Raw genomic sequence first — 12635 nt, 5'->3', positions numbered from 1 at the left:
CATTGATACGTTTACATTACAGATTATACGTTTTATGATACGTTACTCATGGATGTGTCTACGTTTGCTGCAAATGTCACCGTCTATAGCCAATTAAGTAAAAACCCAGCAGAGCAATAAAGGTCATTATTGATAGTAGCATCAGCACGAAAGATTGTAATCTTTCTTTAAAATATTATTTTGTTATAAAGGTCTTGTTACAACTCCGTGTGAAAGAAAGTGTGACTAATGCTATAGTTGCACCCTTTACGGGCTAGGATAAACGTAGTATAAACCCTAGGCCAACCTTATCTTTTTCATGAAAGGGCGGAGCACAAAATCTGTTTGAAAATCACGCTGAAGCTAGCTCAGTCGCGGTATCGTTCTGGCTGGAGTTAGAACCTGGGTAAAACCTTTGTACGTGACTTTTATAATCAGTGCTGATTCGTTTATATAGGCTACATAACTTTGTATTCCCTATGTTAGTTATAGTGAAAATAAGCGATCCAATGAATTAGACATTTAAAAGAAATAGAGATAGACGAAATGTACGTATTTATTACTGATGAGAATTTCGTAAGGTAGCTTAATGATGTGTTGAAGTCCTTGACTTCCGTTTGTATGACCAACACACTTAAGTAAACAAATACGTCATTATCAAATGGTTTTATCAGCGGTCCCGGCCCATCCTTTTCTCGGGTACAGTTACACCGATTTCTTTCGAATTGTCGTAACGATGCGGCCATAATACACGAGTTGCACCTTATTCGTTTGTATAGTAAGATTTGAAATGAAATCTTAGAACCATCATCATTCACAGAATTTTTTCAATGAATATACTATGTACACTTTGTACAGTGATCTCGTCCGATCTCGGCATTGTCGTTTTTTCTTATCTCGATATATTATTTGGTTAAAACCTTTTTACTAAGCACATTACAGTTTCCGATTAGTGATATACTGTATTCATAATTTATACATAACTGTATTCTTGTTGAAAAATAGTTTCTACGGCCCATGGAGCATGATGGACCGATCGAAACTCGACAACTTCTATTAGGCCGAAATCTTTTGGGGCGAAAAAATTTCGCCTTTCAATTCGAAGCAATTCGTTAATTTTAATATCTGACTAAGCATTTGCTTTCATAATAAAAAATAAAAAATAATAACTTTAAGCCAAACCGCTATCTGATTTGGCAACGTCGTAAGTATCATTGCCGCTCTCTGAGTACCCGCCACTTTTGTGAAGACTGGAGGTAAACACAACACCGAATTCAAGTCTCGAACAAAAATAAAAAATAATTTAAACTTTGGATGATGTAAACAGATCACAGACGAGTGAATGTAATCTGTGCAACCGAAGGGAGTTTTAAACTTGGCCGAATAAAACATATTAAGAACCCCAGGCCCAAACGCCAAACGTCCTTGTTACAAGGCACACTGGGTTGTGCTGAAAACCAGCTCTCTTCTTAGAGCTTGCAACATGGAAACAAGAATTTAATGTGAAGAAATTCAATAACAGATGAAAATTGTAATGAATGAATTTACTCTTTTAAGTTTCATAATCTTTCTATTTTTTGTCTAATTAAGTATTTATAGATATCTACGTATGAACAAAATTCAACACACCTCAGTCCAATCAAATTGACCTCAACTCACAATTGTTGCCCAGAATCGAGAAAAGGTAATCTGGGGTTGAACAATAACATTTTTATAGCTTATTATTGTGTTGTGTGTTGTTTCACTTCGTGTTAAATTATTCCTATGGCTGTTGACGTTACACATGTTGTGCAGTAACCTCCTTATTGATATTCTTCAAGACTTATTCTCAGAAATCTATGTTGAATGTTATTGTTTATTAGTAGGTTAATTCTCACGTAGTAACATACTGGATCCAAAGACAATAATGACACAACTAACTGAAGAATCCAAAGAGAATGAGCGGGTGGCAAGAAAAGGTGTTGACCTTCACTCAAATGAAACTCATGATCCTGGGAACCAACATTTTTCAAAGGATAATTACCTATCCTCTACATTTCTTTCAGTGGACACTGTAAGCAACAATAAATACTTTAAAAAGAAGTTAGGGGATTTTATGTATCTCGTTTGCTTAAAAACCGTTTTGTGCAGACAGATTTTTCGCTCGCCAGTCTATCACTTGATTCCGACATCGTGCTGGATGAGGTACAAAACTCCGATTGCACTTTGCAGCCTCATTTAGATGTCAATGCTTCGACAAGCCCCAGCACTGATGGTAATAATGGCCTGAAAGGATAAAATGAATTCAGAATTCAATTACCTAATTTTTCTTAATTTAGTTATGCACTTCGATACTCAAAATACTGCCAGGGAAGTAATCGGCTTCAAACTGGAAAAAGAGCTTGATGTTGGCCAGTGCGATATAATCGATGGATTTATGGTATCCGAATTTTGCATCGGTTTCCAATGTTCTATCCAAATCGAATTTTGCTTTTATCTAAAGATTCACTCATTCACGACCGCGGATGCCTTGGAACAATTTGTTGCCAGTAGCGCAGCTGAAAAGACATTGAAACTCTCATCTCGTTTGAAGAAAGGCAGAAAATTAGCTCCTTCATTTTTTAGAGACGTGAACAGCATGGATGCTTCATTATTCGTTCTTTCAGCAGAGCCGTATTACGAAGATTACAGTAAGTTATTTTTCATCTATTTGATTTAAGATTTTCGGATAATGGTGATTTAATTTTCAAACAGATGTTCCCTTTCCCCCATACAAGCGTCGCTTGACTGTCGAGTGCAAAAAACGTTTCTGCACCATGGGTTGCATCTGTGATAGCTTGAATTCGACTAGACCATTTTATGAACACTGCAATCATCCTGAATGTATGTTCGATCTCGTATGTTGCTACAAACATAAACTGAGATATCGCGATTCTCCTTCACCAACCAAAAGATACGACTCCCGAGATTTCAACAAGTTTTCTGATAACGCTTTGCTGAAACAGTTGTCATCGATAAAGGAAGAAATCTACTTCAAAACGGATCTCATCGATCGATTAGTATCTGAACTGAATGAGAAGCAATTGGAAATAGAAAACCTTAAAAAACAATTGATGGGAAAAAGTACATTTATAATCTTTTAAGTTTTATTTTATTATCTGTTATTGAAATGTTACATTTCTATTTCACTTATAAATGCAGGTATCTTCAGAAGCAACATTACTCTCCGTCCGTCTCCCCTCCAAAGCGAGGCTTCCGCCACAGTGAAAAAAGTGAAGGCTGAGGAAGATAAGAAAGGGAAGATGAAAGAAAGGCCCAAAGTTGAGATTAAAAAAGAAGCTGAAGGCAGGAGGGTAAAGGCCAAGGTCGAAGTCAAGGAAGCAAAGGGGAAGATCAGCCATGCGCATGCGGATGGACTTTATGCGGTAAAATGAAGTCCTTTTTAAGTTATTCTTATCGCTTTAGCTCTCTTTATTTTTCAGAACTCTTTCCCGTTTGATGAAAGATTTCTCAACAGGCTTGCTGAGAACACCACATGTTCGATTTTTGTGCGACAATTGATGCGACACACGTTTACTTTTGATTTTTTGGCTAGTGCGAATTGTAGTTCGATGAACGATGAACACATGGCCGCCATCATAGGTGATAGATAGTTCGCAGTGATTTTAATTTTTTTTATTATCAAAGTACAGTTTTCTTACTTGCTTTTATTTTTTTATGAAGATGCTACTATGAAGCGGTTTAAATTTTACCATAGAAAGAATGGTGAATTCGTTCATCTGACTCCAGAACTGGTCAAGAAGGTAATTGTGTCTGAATTCAACCTCAAGCAAACGCAAAAAAAGAGGAAAAGGATGTAACCGATTTATTGACCGACGTGCTTTTGTCTAATTTTCTGTCTGAGAGGATTATTGAAACTTATTGTATATTACTTGAAGCGTTTTATATTAACTCCTAAGTTTCCTTGGTTAAACGTTGACGGTGATCCCCTTTTTTCGAATTAAACTTTTGTATTGGTTACCTTTTAAGAACTTTCCAGTTTATAAGTGTAAAAATAAAACATTTTATGTCCAACTATCCAAGTTTAGTAGCCTTCTTTTTCCTACATTCTTAACACATGCAGACTGACACATGGTATGAAAATGTTAAATGCTAATATTCAACGATCAGCATTAAGTGAGTATCATTAATGTAATGAAGTTGATTGAAATTAATTTATGAAATATTGAATGAAATTTCCACTTAATGTCTGCTACGTCTACGTCCACGAGATTTTTCTATGCATGAATTCAAATGATGTGTATTTACCTTTACTTTCTAATTATTCATAGTCATTATTTAAACCGAACCTGTGGACGCATCAACAGAAAGGGAATATTTTTTAGATTACAACCTTTTGAATTTTATCACCATTTCCCCACTCTGGTTTCCCGTTTATTTTATCAGTCATCATATAAACCATATAAACTGATATAAAATTGTAGTAAAATTGGAGTTCAGAAATTGGCAACATCGCCAATTCAAATCCCATCTGTTCAAGCCTCAAGCATTTGTTTTATAGTTGAGTTGTGTCCCTTGTGTCTGTGCTCTGCAGTTTACACACATGGTGGATTTCTGAAACCATTAATCTGTTTTTTCTAAGTTTTCTTCTGAAAACATCATTTTGCCATATCCTGCCGTATGGCAACTAATTTGTATGGATATCTCGTAACATGCACATCACATTCATTCAGTAAAACATCGGATTTTTTTTTTATTTTTCATTTCAAGGAAATTGTCAAATTGATGTGAAAGTTGAAGAACGACTTGGGCAAGATACTGGAAGAATCAATTGTTACATTCTTTCACATATCAGGTATTATGGCTTATTTTCTTATTTATTGTGGCAGATGTTTGAAAAGTGTTACTGGTATATATATCATGCTCTCTGGCCTATTGCCTAAATGTAGTTTTTAAAATCAATGTTTGAGAAAATCCGCTGCATCAAGCCAGTGATGGACATTGTGGTTATAAAATCAAGAACATTGCCCAGCATTTCTCTCTCTGCGTTACTTGAATGACATTGTGTTTTTAGTATTTTCGACTAAATCCAATTCTGTCCCTTTGACTTCCATTCGACTAAATCCCTAAATCATTAGTATAAAGTCAACAGCAAGAATTGTCCAGCTTAATTGAGTGTAATAAGCTTGAACTTTGGATACCGAAACTTTCTACTGATATTTAAGAAAATGAACATTTGTCAGTGATGCTTAAGTACTCATGTACTTCAAAAAATGTGCATTAATTGAAGTCATTTCTACAGGCCTCATGAAATAGTTTATTATGTATCAGAAGGTTCGGTCAAATCTTACTACAACTAGACAAGACGGCGAGCTAAAGGGAGGTGAAGGCGAACGGTATTCGTCAATAAGAAACATTGACGATTTGAGTTACGAGGATAACTTCCCCAAAGGAAATCTGCTCTTTCCAAAATTTCATTCTTCTGAAGACGTGAGACAACTAGCGAAAATTGCAGTAATAACAACAAAGTTTTTTTATTATATTTAAATCATTTTGTGTCGCAGGAAGATTTGCCACCTGTGTTATCACTTAATTCGGAAGTCTCTGTTGACGATTTGGAGTCCAACTGTAGTTCACCGCCTGATTTGACGGCGAGTGTGCCCTTGGAGTCTGATGGTAACTAGAATTAAAATAAAATTTTCAATTGAAAATCATGTTACATTCAGTTACTCGATTTCCAGAATTAGATATAGATGTTTGCATCGCCGATGCTAAAAAAGCTTTAGCAAAAATCGTCTCTAAAAACGAAGTTAGTCTACAAGAGGTAAAAAAGGCCAGATTAGACTCGTATTCTATTGTAGAGTGTGACAAGATAGACGGAAAAATGGTATAACTTGAATTAACGATGTTTTTAATTGAGATTCAATTTTCTGGTTTTCGCTCTAGTTTCATTCATTCGTTACTATGGATGACTTGGAAACTTTTGCTACTGGGCGTGCAACCAATCGAGGAGGAGACCCTACGAATTCCCAATCTGATTCCTTAGAAAAATCTAACCAGGTGTCTACTTCTAATGCTGGACTCACCTGCATTAAAAAAAGGATTGGACGAGACATAGAAAAAAGTCGTCCTTTGTCTAACAAAAAAATTCGGGTTTTTACGATCGATGAATATGATGATTTTGACGAAACAACACCCAAAGAGAAAGAAACATCATCATCCGAATCAGATCTTGAAGTTATCGTTATAGAAGATTACAACGTGAAACCTGGAGAACATACCGAGAAAGTAACGACTGTGCAAGATCCTGATGGACTTATGAATATAGATGAAAAAATCTCTCCCGATAAACGAGATGCGTCATTTGTCATACTTCCAGACGAGACGTATTACGAAAACTATGGTACAGTAATCTTTTTCAATTAATTCCATGTTTAATCAATAATAAAATTCAATTTTTTTTCTAGAAGTACCTGGCCTGTTGAAACAGCCAGGTTTCCAATCCGTGGTCGAATGTGGCAATCGATTCTGCATTATGGGTTGTGTTTGCAGTAGCCTGCATTTATTAAAACCTCGGTCCCAGCGATGCCTTCACATGGAATGCATGTTTGATCATGTCTGTACCATAAAATCGAAGCCTACACCTTCAACACCAACCAAGAACGAGGATAACTCTCTGGCGGATCTTCAAAGCCAAAACTTGTCGATGAAGAGTGAAATTGAACTTCAGAAGGATGAAATTCATGAATTGGAAGTTAGACTATTGCAAAGAGAGAGTGAAATTGAGAAATTGAGAAAACAATTGATTGCTGATCAGCAATTCGCTACTATTGAAAAAAGGAAGAATATCAGGGTGATGACAACCGACGAATTGATGGTGCATGGGAGGCACGTACAAGATGGACATTATGTGGTAAAACACTATTGCTTAAACATTTTAAACAACAAGTTTTCTTTACAATGGTTCGCTTTTTGTCAGGATTCATTTCCATTTAAGAAAAGCATGCTGGATAGCCTGGCGAAGAATACTACTGTATCCACCTTTATCAGACAGCTGATGCGGAAAATGTACACACCAGAATACCTTTCTTTGGAGACTATGAGAAACATGAATAAAGAACATGTGGCTGCCATTACAGGTGTTTAGATCTCTATCTTCAAGAATATGTCTTACTTATAATTTCATCTTATCTCTCAGAGGCTGCTAAAGAACGATTCTCTCTATACCGTGGGAGAAATGGTAACAATTTCAATTTAACTGAAGAGAAAATCAAGCAAGTGATAACTTCAGAATTCAACCTAAAACACAATGCCAGAAAGAAAAGCGAAAAAACATCAGCTGGCCTTAAGCCAGCTTGATTTTTTGCCGCATCTTTTTTTGGCGACATTTGCTTTAGTGGTTAAACGCTTGGCTGTCTATTTTATCATCCTAATCAAATGAGACTGACTTTAATACTATGGGTTCAATAAATTCAACACGGTAATAAATGTAATACAGTATAATCCTTGTAATCAATATTTGTAATTTGTATCAACAATTATTTAACAAATTAAGAGCAAAAAATGTATTACATTAGAGTTCATAAATGTAGAAAAAAAGTACTTCTAGTGTATAGCACTATCTGGTTCATTTACTGTTTATGTTTTATTAATATTTTTAGTTTTTTTAGCTAAGAACTAATGGTCTTGTCTGTTGACCGCAATTTTCAATTTTAGTTGCCGACAAATTCCTTCTTACTACATTTGGCGTTTTTAGGCTATGCTAGATGAATGTGGCGGATTTGACCTTACGTGAACACAACTACACGGAAAATGAACGAAACAGAGAAAAAGAACGATCGAAGGATCGTAAAAGAAATCATGAACTCCGACTCCTACATCCAATCACCACACAGTTTGCTCTGCTGTATCTCAAGACCAAGTCTTTCGACTTTCTTAGGCAGATGAAGAGAAATCTGAAGAAACAAAAGGGCAAAAGTTTTAATTCTACTCTTGCTACGCTACGCAAACAGGTAGAAATTGGAATCCACAAGTTAAACGTTCGAAAGATATTCTAAATATTTCCGTTTATTTAGTGAAATGTCACCATCTCAGACGGATTTGCCAAGTTCAATACGTAAACAGTGACTCGAAAGCTCCTATCTTTCCTACCCCAAATCAGGTTAAAAGAAATTGTACGTTTATCCTTACGATGTAGTTACATTCTTTTTACTCCTTGTATTCAGAAAACTGCAGACTCGGCGATAAAAAGGCGAGATTTCAGCTGTTGGTTCTATGTCTTCCGGCAACACATCATCTTTGAGATCGAGGAAAAAGCTCGCTTTCGGCCGTCGTGGTAACGCAACCTTTCTTTTAATGTAAATTGTAATGATAATAATTTTAGTTTCGCTTCCGCCTCCGTCTGCTCGTGTAACCTACGGTATTCGACCTTATGGTTACTGATCAAATTCGGAGGCTGATCTGAATTCTAATTCGCTTTCCATATCTGTGCACATGTTCCGTTTCTAGCTTTGCAGTAAACGAGGTAAAGACAAGAGAAATAGCTGGCGTAGATTTGTCCTTCTATGTCCTGTCTTCTCTTTTTTTTGTGATTTTGGCAGTTGACACATCAAGTAATTTGAGTCGCACCTTTTCTTCTTTAGCCAATTGACTTGCTATTGTTACCGCCGCCAGCGGACCATCACCAGCGTCGAGTATCTCTCAAAGCTCCCTTTCACCCAATGAATGAAGCCCAAGTTGGAAATGATAAGCGGTAAAATTAACTTTATTTCAATTATATTGTACACTTTTAAGTTTAATTACAAAAAAATTGATTTTTAATTTAAGGAAAGAAATAAAGAAAACACATAATTTGCGTAAAAATATTTGTTAGTAAAAAATTGGCACTGTTGTGTCACAACAATTGCAACTGATGTGTTTCGAACAATGTTTACGTTTGTAAAACGTAGTTTGTTATTGTCGCTGTCGCGTTTTAGAGTTTCAGCGTCACTTCAGGTCGTTTTGCTCTAGTTTCTTCCATTCTATTGTCGAAAAGGATATGGATCAAATAAAAGTAGTTTTAGCTGTCGGAATAGGAGCAGCCTTCTTAGGGGCCGTTGTTTACAAACTCTACAGGAAGTCCAAAGAGGAGAAAAATTTCAGGAAATTGGTTAAGGGTTGGAAAGCGTGCGGTGTAGTGAGTCAACTGCACATTTTCCCCCTTAAATCAGGTCATGGCATTCCTGTAGAAGAGGCATATGCACAAAAAATTGGCCTTGTCAATGGAGAACTTCAAGACAGGTTTGTCATCCCAAATTTTGCTAACATTTGCATATTTTTAATGTAATCTTAACTGCATTGTGGCTTAATTTCAGGTCTTTTATGGCATACAATGAGAACAACAACTTTTTGTTTGGTCGAATTCACCCCAAAATGGTTCTAATCAAAATATCTGTTTCTGGCAACAAAGTAGAATTTACAGCACCCAACTGTGAGTCAATTACTTTTCCAATTCCATCTCAATCTGAAACAGAGAAACAAATCAAAGTGAGGTATGTATTCTTATGTGTAATAATGGAACTTAGGTCAAAATATTTTTTTAATCCATAAAGAACTTTGATATTACAGAATATTTGGAGAGGAAGTAGCTGCTTTTGATTGTGGTGATCAAGTAGCTCAGTGGCTTTCACAATATATTTTCCAAAAAGATTCTGGTGCTAGACTGGCCCACTTGTCCTATCCTAAAGTATCTCCTCGCGTGTTGAAATCCAAGCCGGGCCAGAACTGGTTGAAGCCGACTGACGCGGTAATTAATTACACTATTCAATTTTACAGAAATCACACTAATAAGGCGTGAATTGGTTGCATTGATTTATTTGGGTAAATACGTAGGGATTGTTCTCTAACGCTACCCCATTTCACTTGCTATCGGTGGAGTCGGCCAATGATTTGAATTCTCGAGTGGATGGCGTAGAAATTTCGACTTTAAATTTTCGTCCAACCATTACCGTCAGTGGATGTCAGCGTCCCTACGAGGAAGACGATTGGAGATTTGTCCGTATCGGCGAAGCTGTCTTCCGCTACGTCAAGGGAACCGAGCGGTAAATACTATCTTCCTACCCCTCAACAATGGATCTTATCTTTTCATTTCTTATTTATGTAGATGTATATTACCTACAATTGATCCAGCGACTGGAATAAAAGACCCTAACCAGGAACCTTTACGAACTCTTCGAAAGTATGTACACGCACTCATTTTCGATCCACGTCGATGCGTGTTGTTTGTCTGCAAAATTTTATCTTTTATTATTTTCTCCCCCTTGTCGTTTCGCTCTCTTGTTTTTTCTTCTATGTCTTCGTGTATAGATACCGTCTTGCAGAGGATCCGGTGTTGCGTAAAGCCATGGGCGAGTCTCCTCTCATGGGAATCAGTTTAGCTCTGGAACAAGCCGGAAGGATCCGTATAGGTGATGTTGTCTACGTCGGCCAACTGTAAATTACTGTGTCATCCAAAGAGATTGCACAGTTTCTTGGATTGATTATATTTTTTTATTATTATTTTAGTTGAAACTGGCCTAAAGTTATTTGTTCCAATTCCATTTTTTTGCTACGGATTTTTATTTAAATTTTATTATGGAATTTCGGTTGAATTTCCATTAGTTAAGAATAAATCACGAAAAAATGAACTACTGGTGTTATTGACTATAGTATTTCACAATACCGCGAAGGAATCCTCGATAATTCTAGCTATTACAGCAATAATCGAATCGTTATTGTTAATTTTGTTTTGCAAACAACCATCAGAAGATAGACGCTTCTCCATAATCCTTTCAGAAGAACAATTCATCCGTGATTGAATTGTGAGTCAAAACTGTCTGTAACTTTGTCTTTTTTGCTCCATGAATTTTCGTTTCGACATGTTCCAATACACTACAGTAGTAGAATGATCAGTGTAGCTACACTTTTCGCAATTCAAAACAGGTTCTAATAAAATCTTCGCTAATATCCGCCATCTACTGGTCTAATTTATTACTTGCCTCTTATTCATTTGCAGACGACAACGTCCAATCTCATTTGAAAAAAAAAAAAACATTGTTTTGTTCCGTTTTGAACGACTTGTTTTGAAAGCAAACTCTTTGTTTTTGTTTGTACATTTACATGTAATTCGTTTTTTAGTTTTTATTTATTAAATTTTAATAAAATAAGCTTGATTTTCTTATATCTTTCAGAACAATGGATTCAATCTATGATAGAAAACTTCTGGCGAATCAAGTTGCTCAACTATGTTATAACCATTTTGACAATCTCCCAAAAAAAGGCAAACCTATAGAAGGAAAAGAATGGACTGTAGTAGCTGCATTTGTTCAACAGATTAGACAAAATGATGATACAAAAAGTTCCCTTGAAGTTGTTTCCATGGGTACAGGCTCTAAGTGTGTTGGACAGAATAAGCTGTCAAAAGATGGTGATAAATTGAATGATAGTCATGCTGAAGTTGTTGCTAGGAGAGGTTTTCTCCGATACATGTACCATCAAATGGAAATAGCTGCTTCTGGCAAAGAAAGTGGCCTATTCATTGTGGACCCCATTTCAAAAAAGTTTTTGCTGAGAGAAGGAGTTTCACTTATTTTCTTCTCCAGTCATACACCATGTGGTGATGCATCTATAATTGTAAAGGAAAATAGCAAAATTATGTCTAATACCACAGAGGAAATATTAAAACCATCTGAGATTAAGGTAACAAGTTTTGACGAAGAACCACCCTCAAAAATGCCAAGGTTTGATATTCCAGACATTCATAGAACAGGAGCAAAGTGTGTAGAAGGTGGACCCCAGGTAACAAAAACTTTAATAACTCTAAATTTTCTTTCTTTAATTTCAATATCTATTCCTTAAATATTTCCTAGGATTTAAAGCAACCTGGTGTTAATCACCATGTAGCTGGTGTTTTAAGAATAAAACCGGGAAGAGGGGACCGTACATTGTCAATGTCCTGTAGTGATAAACTCGCCAAGTGGAATATTTTGGGTGTTCAAGGATCTCTGTTAATGAATTTCCTTTCTAAACCTATTTATGTCTCTCACGTTATTATAGGGAAATGCCCCTATAGCCAATCCGTCATGGAACGTGCCTTAATCACAAGATTTGAACATTCAGACAATCAAATGGGAAATGCTGTATTCATGCAGCAAAAACCAGACATTAGTCAATCTCAGATTGAATTCAAATTTGGCAAAGTAGAAAATGATGAAGATGACCAGATGCACCCTTGTCCATCCAGTATAAGTTGGTGTGCTTGTCCTATGAAACAACTAGAAGTTGCAGTGGAAGGAAGGAAACAAGGAATTACAAAGAAGAACCAGAACAAACCGTCATGTCGATTAGAAATCTGCAAGAAGAATTTATTCCAGAAATTTGTCAGTCTCCTCAACTGCTTCCCAACTGATAATTTGCCAATTCATTTAAAAGAGCAGCATTCTGATATTCAATGTATGACATACAATAAAGCAAAGCGATTGTGTTCTGACTATTTTGAAATGTGGGAACAAACGCGCGCAAAAATGCTGTCGACGTGGACTTCAAAATCCACAACTTTGACTGAATTTACTGTTTGTGAATAATTAACTAATACGTTAAATAAACGTTCATTTTAATTCGTACTGAATTTATTTTAAAAAAATATTAAATTATTAAGGGGA

At 36.1% G+C, this 12635-nt stretch overlaps 4 protein-coding genes across 10 annotated transcripts; all 4 read left to right on the top strand.

The window, feature by feature from the left end:
- The first annotated feature begins 1033 nt into the window (after positions 1–1033).
- LOC124209094 lies at positions 1034–4035 on the top strand. Of its 4 annotated transcripts, XM_046606975.1 has the most exons (11): positions 1035–1235; positions 1307–1510; positions 1570–1663; positions 1842–2032; positions 2110–2233; positions 2298–2398; positions 2462–2648; positions 2713–3081; positions 3160–3383; positions 3441–3600; positions 3682–4035. In XM_046606975.1, exons 4-11 carry the CDS (start codon positions 1886–1888, stop codon positions 3816–3818), a joined length of 1449 nt encoding a protein of 482 aa, XP_046462931.1. In that variant the 5' UTR covers positions 1035–1235; positions 1307–1510; positions 1570–1663; positions 1842–1885; the 3' UTR covers positions 3819–4035. The 4 variants fall into 4 exon arrangements, with proteins under 4 accessions (XP_046462917.1, XP_046462931.1, XP_046462938.1 ...); XM_046606961.1 differs by having other exon boundaries at positions 1034–1510; positions 1579–1663; positions 1845–2032; XM_046606982.1 differs by having other exon boundaries at positions 1035–1510; positions 1579–1663.
- Positions 4036–4491: 456 nt separating this feature from the next.
- Positions 4492–7474, top strand: LOC124207318. 3 transcript variants are annotated; one of them, XM_046604719.1, is made up of 9 exons: positions 4492–4652; positions 4729–4813; positions 5261–5448; positions 5523–5634; positions 5700–5845; positions 5905–6361; positions 6429–6871; positions 6938–7097; positions 7157–7474. In XM_046604719.1, exons 3-9 carry the CDS (start codon positions 5281–5283, stop codon positions 7315–7317), a joined length of 1647 nt encoding a protein of 548 aa, XP_046460675.1. In that variant the 5' UTR covers positions 4492–4652; positions 4729–4813; positions 5261–5280; the 3' UTR covers positions 7318–7474. The 3 variants fall into 3 exon arrangements, with proteins under 3 accessions (XP_046460675.1, XP_046460684.1, XP_046460668.1); XM_046604728.1 differs by having other exon boundaries at positions 4493–4652; positions 5700–5782; positions 6426–6871; XM_046604712.1 differs by having other exon boundaries at positions 4493–4652; positions 6426–6871.
- Positions 7475–8510: 1036 nt separating this feature from the next.
- LOC124189049 (mitochondrial amidoxime-reducing component 1-like) lies at positions 8511–10622 on the top strand. 2 transcript variants are annotated; one of them, XM_046582012.1, is made up of 7 exons: positions 8511–8710; positions 9021–9237; positions 9312–9488; positions 9565–9742; positions 9829–10037; positions 10100–10174; positions 10303–10622. In XM_046582012.1, the coding sequence occupies exons 1-7, from the start codon at positions 8683–8685 to the stop codon at positions 10430–10432; spliced, it is 1014 nt and encodes a 337-aa protein (XP_046437968.1). In that variant the 5' UTR covers positions 8511–8682; the 3' UTR covers positions 10433–10622. The 2 variants fall into 2 exon arrangements, with proteins under 2 accessions (XP_046437968.1, XP_046437969.1); XM_046582013.1 differs by lacking the exon at positions 8511–8710 and having other exon boundaries at positions 8825–9237.
- A 381-nt stretch (positions 10623–11003) lies between these two features.
- On the top strand, positions 11004–12596 carry LOC124208503 (tRNA-specific adenosine deaminase 1-like). Its single transcript, XM_046606263.1, has 3 exons — positions 11004–11096; positions 11166–11772; positions 11844–12596. Exons 2-3 carry the CDS (start codon positions 11170–11172, stop codon positions 12555–12557), a joined length of 1317 nt encoding a protein of 438 aa, XP_046462219.1. The 5' UTR covers positions 11004–11096; positions 11166–11169; the 3' UTR covers positions 12558–12596.
- Positions 12597–12635: the final 39 nt, after the last annotated feature.

This window comes from Daphnia pulex, chromosome 2 (assembly GCF_021134715.1).
Source record: "Daphnia pulex isolate KAP4 chromosome 2, ASM2113471v1".
Classification (NCBI taxonomy): domain Eukaryota; kingdom Metazoa; phylum Arthropoda; class Branchiopoda; order Diplostraca; family Daphniidae; genus Daphnia; species Daphnia pulex.
Note: the sequence above shows the minus strand (reverse complement) of the source record. Positions and strands in the feature narration are given on the sequence as shown.

Bases quoted from the DNA above. Each gene is read 5' to 3' on its own strand.
- LOC124209094 (XM_046606961.1), top strand. From the start codon at position 1,886: ATGACACAACTAACTGAAGAATCCAAAGAGAATGAGCGGGTGGCAAGA. The intron at 2,234-2,297 runs GTAATAATGGCC...TTCTTAATTTAG, and splicing joins GACAAGCCCCAGCACTGATG to TTATGCACTTCGATACTCAA. The intron at 3,384-3,440 runs GTAAAATGAAGT...TTTATTTTTCAG, and splicing joins ATGCGGATGGACTTTATGCG to AACTCTTTCCCGTTTGATGA.
- LOC124207318 (XM_046604712.1), top strand. From the start codon at position 5,281: ATGTATCAGAAGGTTCGGTCAAATCTTACTACAACTAGACAAGACGGC. The intron at 5,449-5,522 runs GTGAGACAACTA...TTTGTGTCGCAG, and splicing joins AATTTCATTCTTCTGAAGAC to GAAGATTTGCCACCTGTGTT. The intron at 5,846-5,904 runs GTATAACTTGAA...TTTTCGCTCTAG, and splicing joins ACAAGATAGACGGAAAAATG to TTTCATTCATTCGTTACTAT.
- LOC124189049 (XM_046582012.1), top strand. From the start codon at position 8,683: ATGAAGCCCAAGTTGGAAATGATAAGCG. The intron at 9,238-9,311 runs GTTTGTCATCCC...GCTTAATTTCAG, and splicing joins AATGGAGAACTTCAAGACAG to GTCTTTTATGGCATACAATG. The intron at 10,038-10,099 runs GTAAATACTATC...TTATTTATGTAG, and splicing joins TACGTCAAGGGAACCGAGCG to ATGTATATTACCTACAATTG.
- LOC124208503 (XM_046606263.1), top strand. From the start codon at position 11,170: ATGGATTCAATCTATGATAGAAAACTTCTGGCGAATCAAGTTGCTCAA. The intron at 11,773-11,843 runs GTAACAAAAACT...AATATTTCCTAG, and splicing joins GTGTAGAAGGTGGACCCCAG to GATTTAAAGCAACCTGGTGT.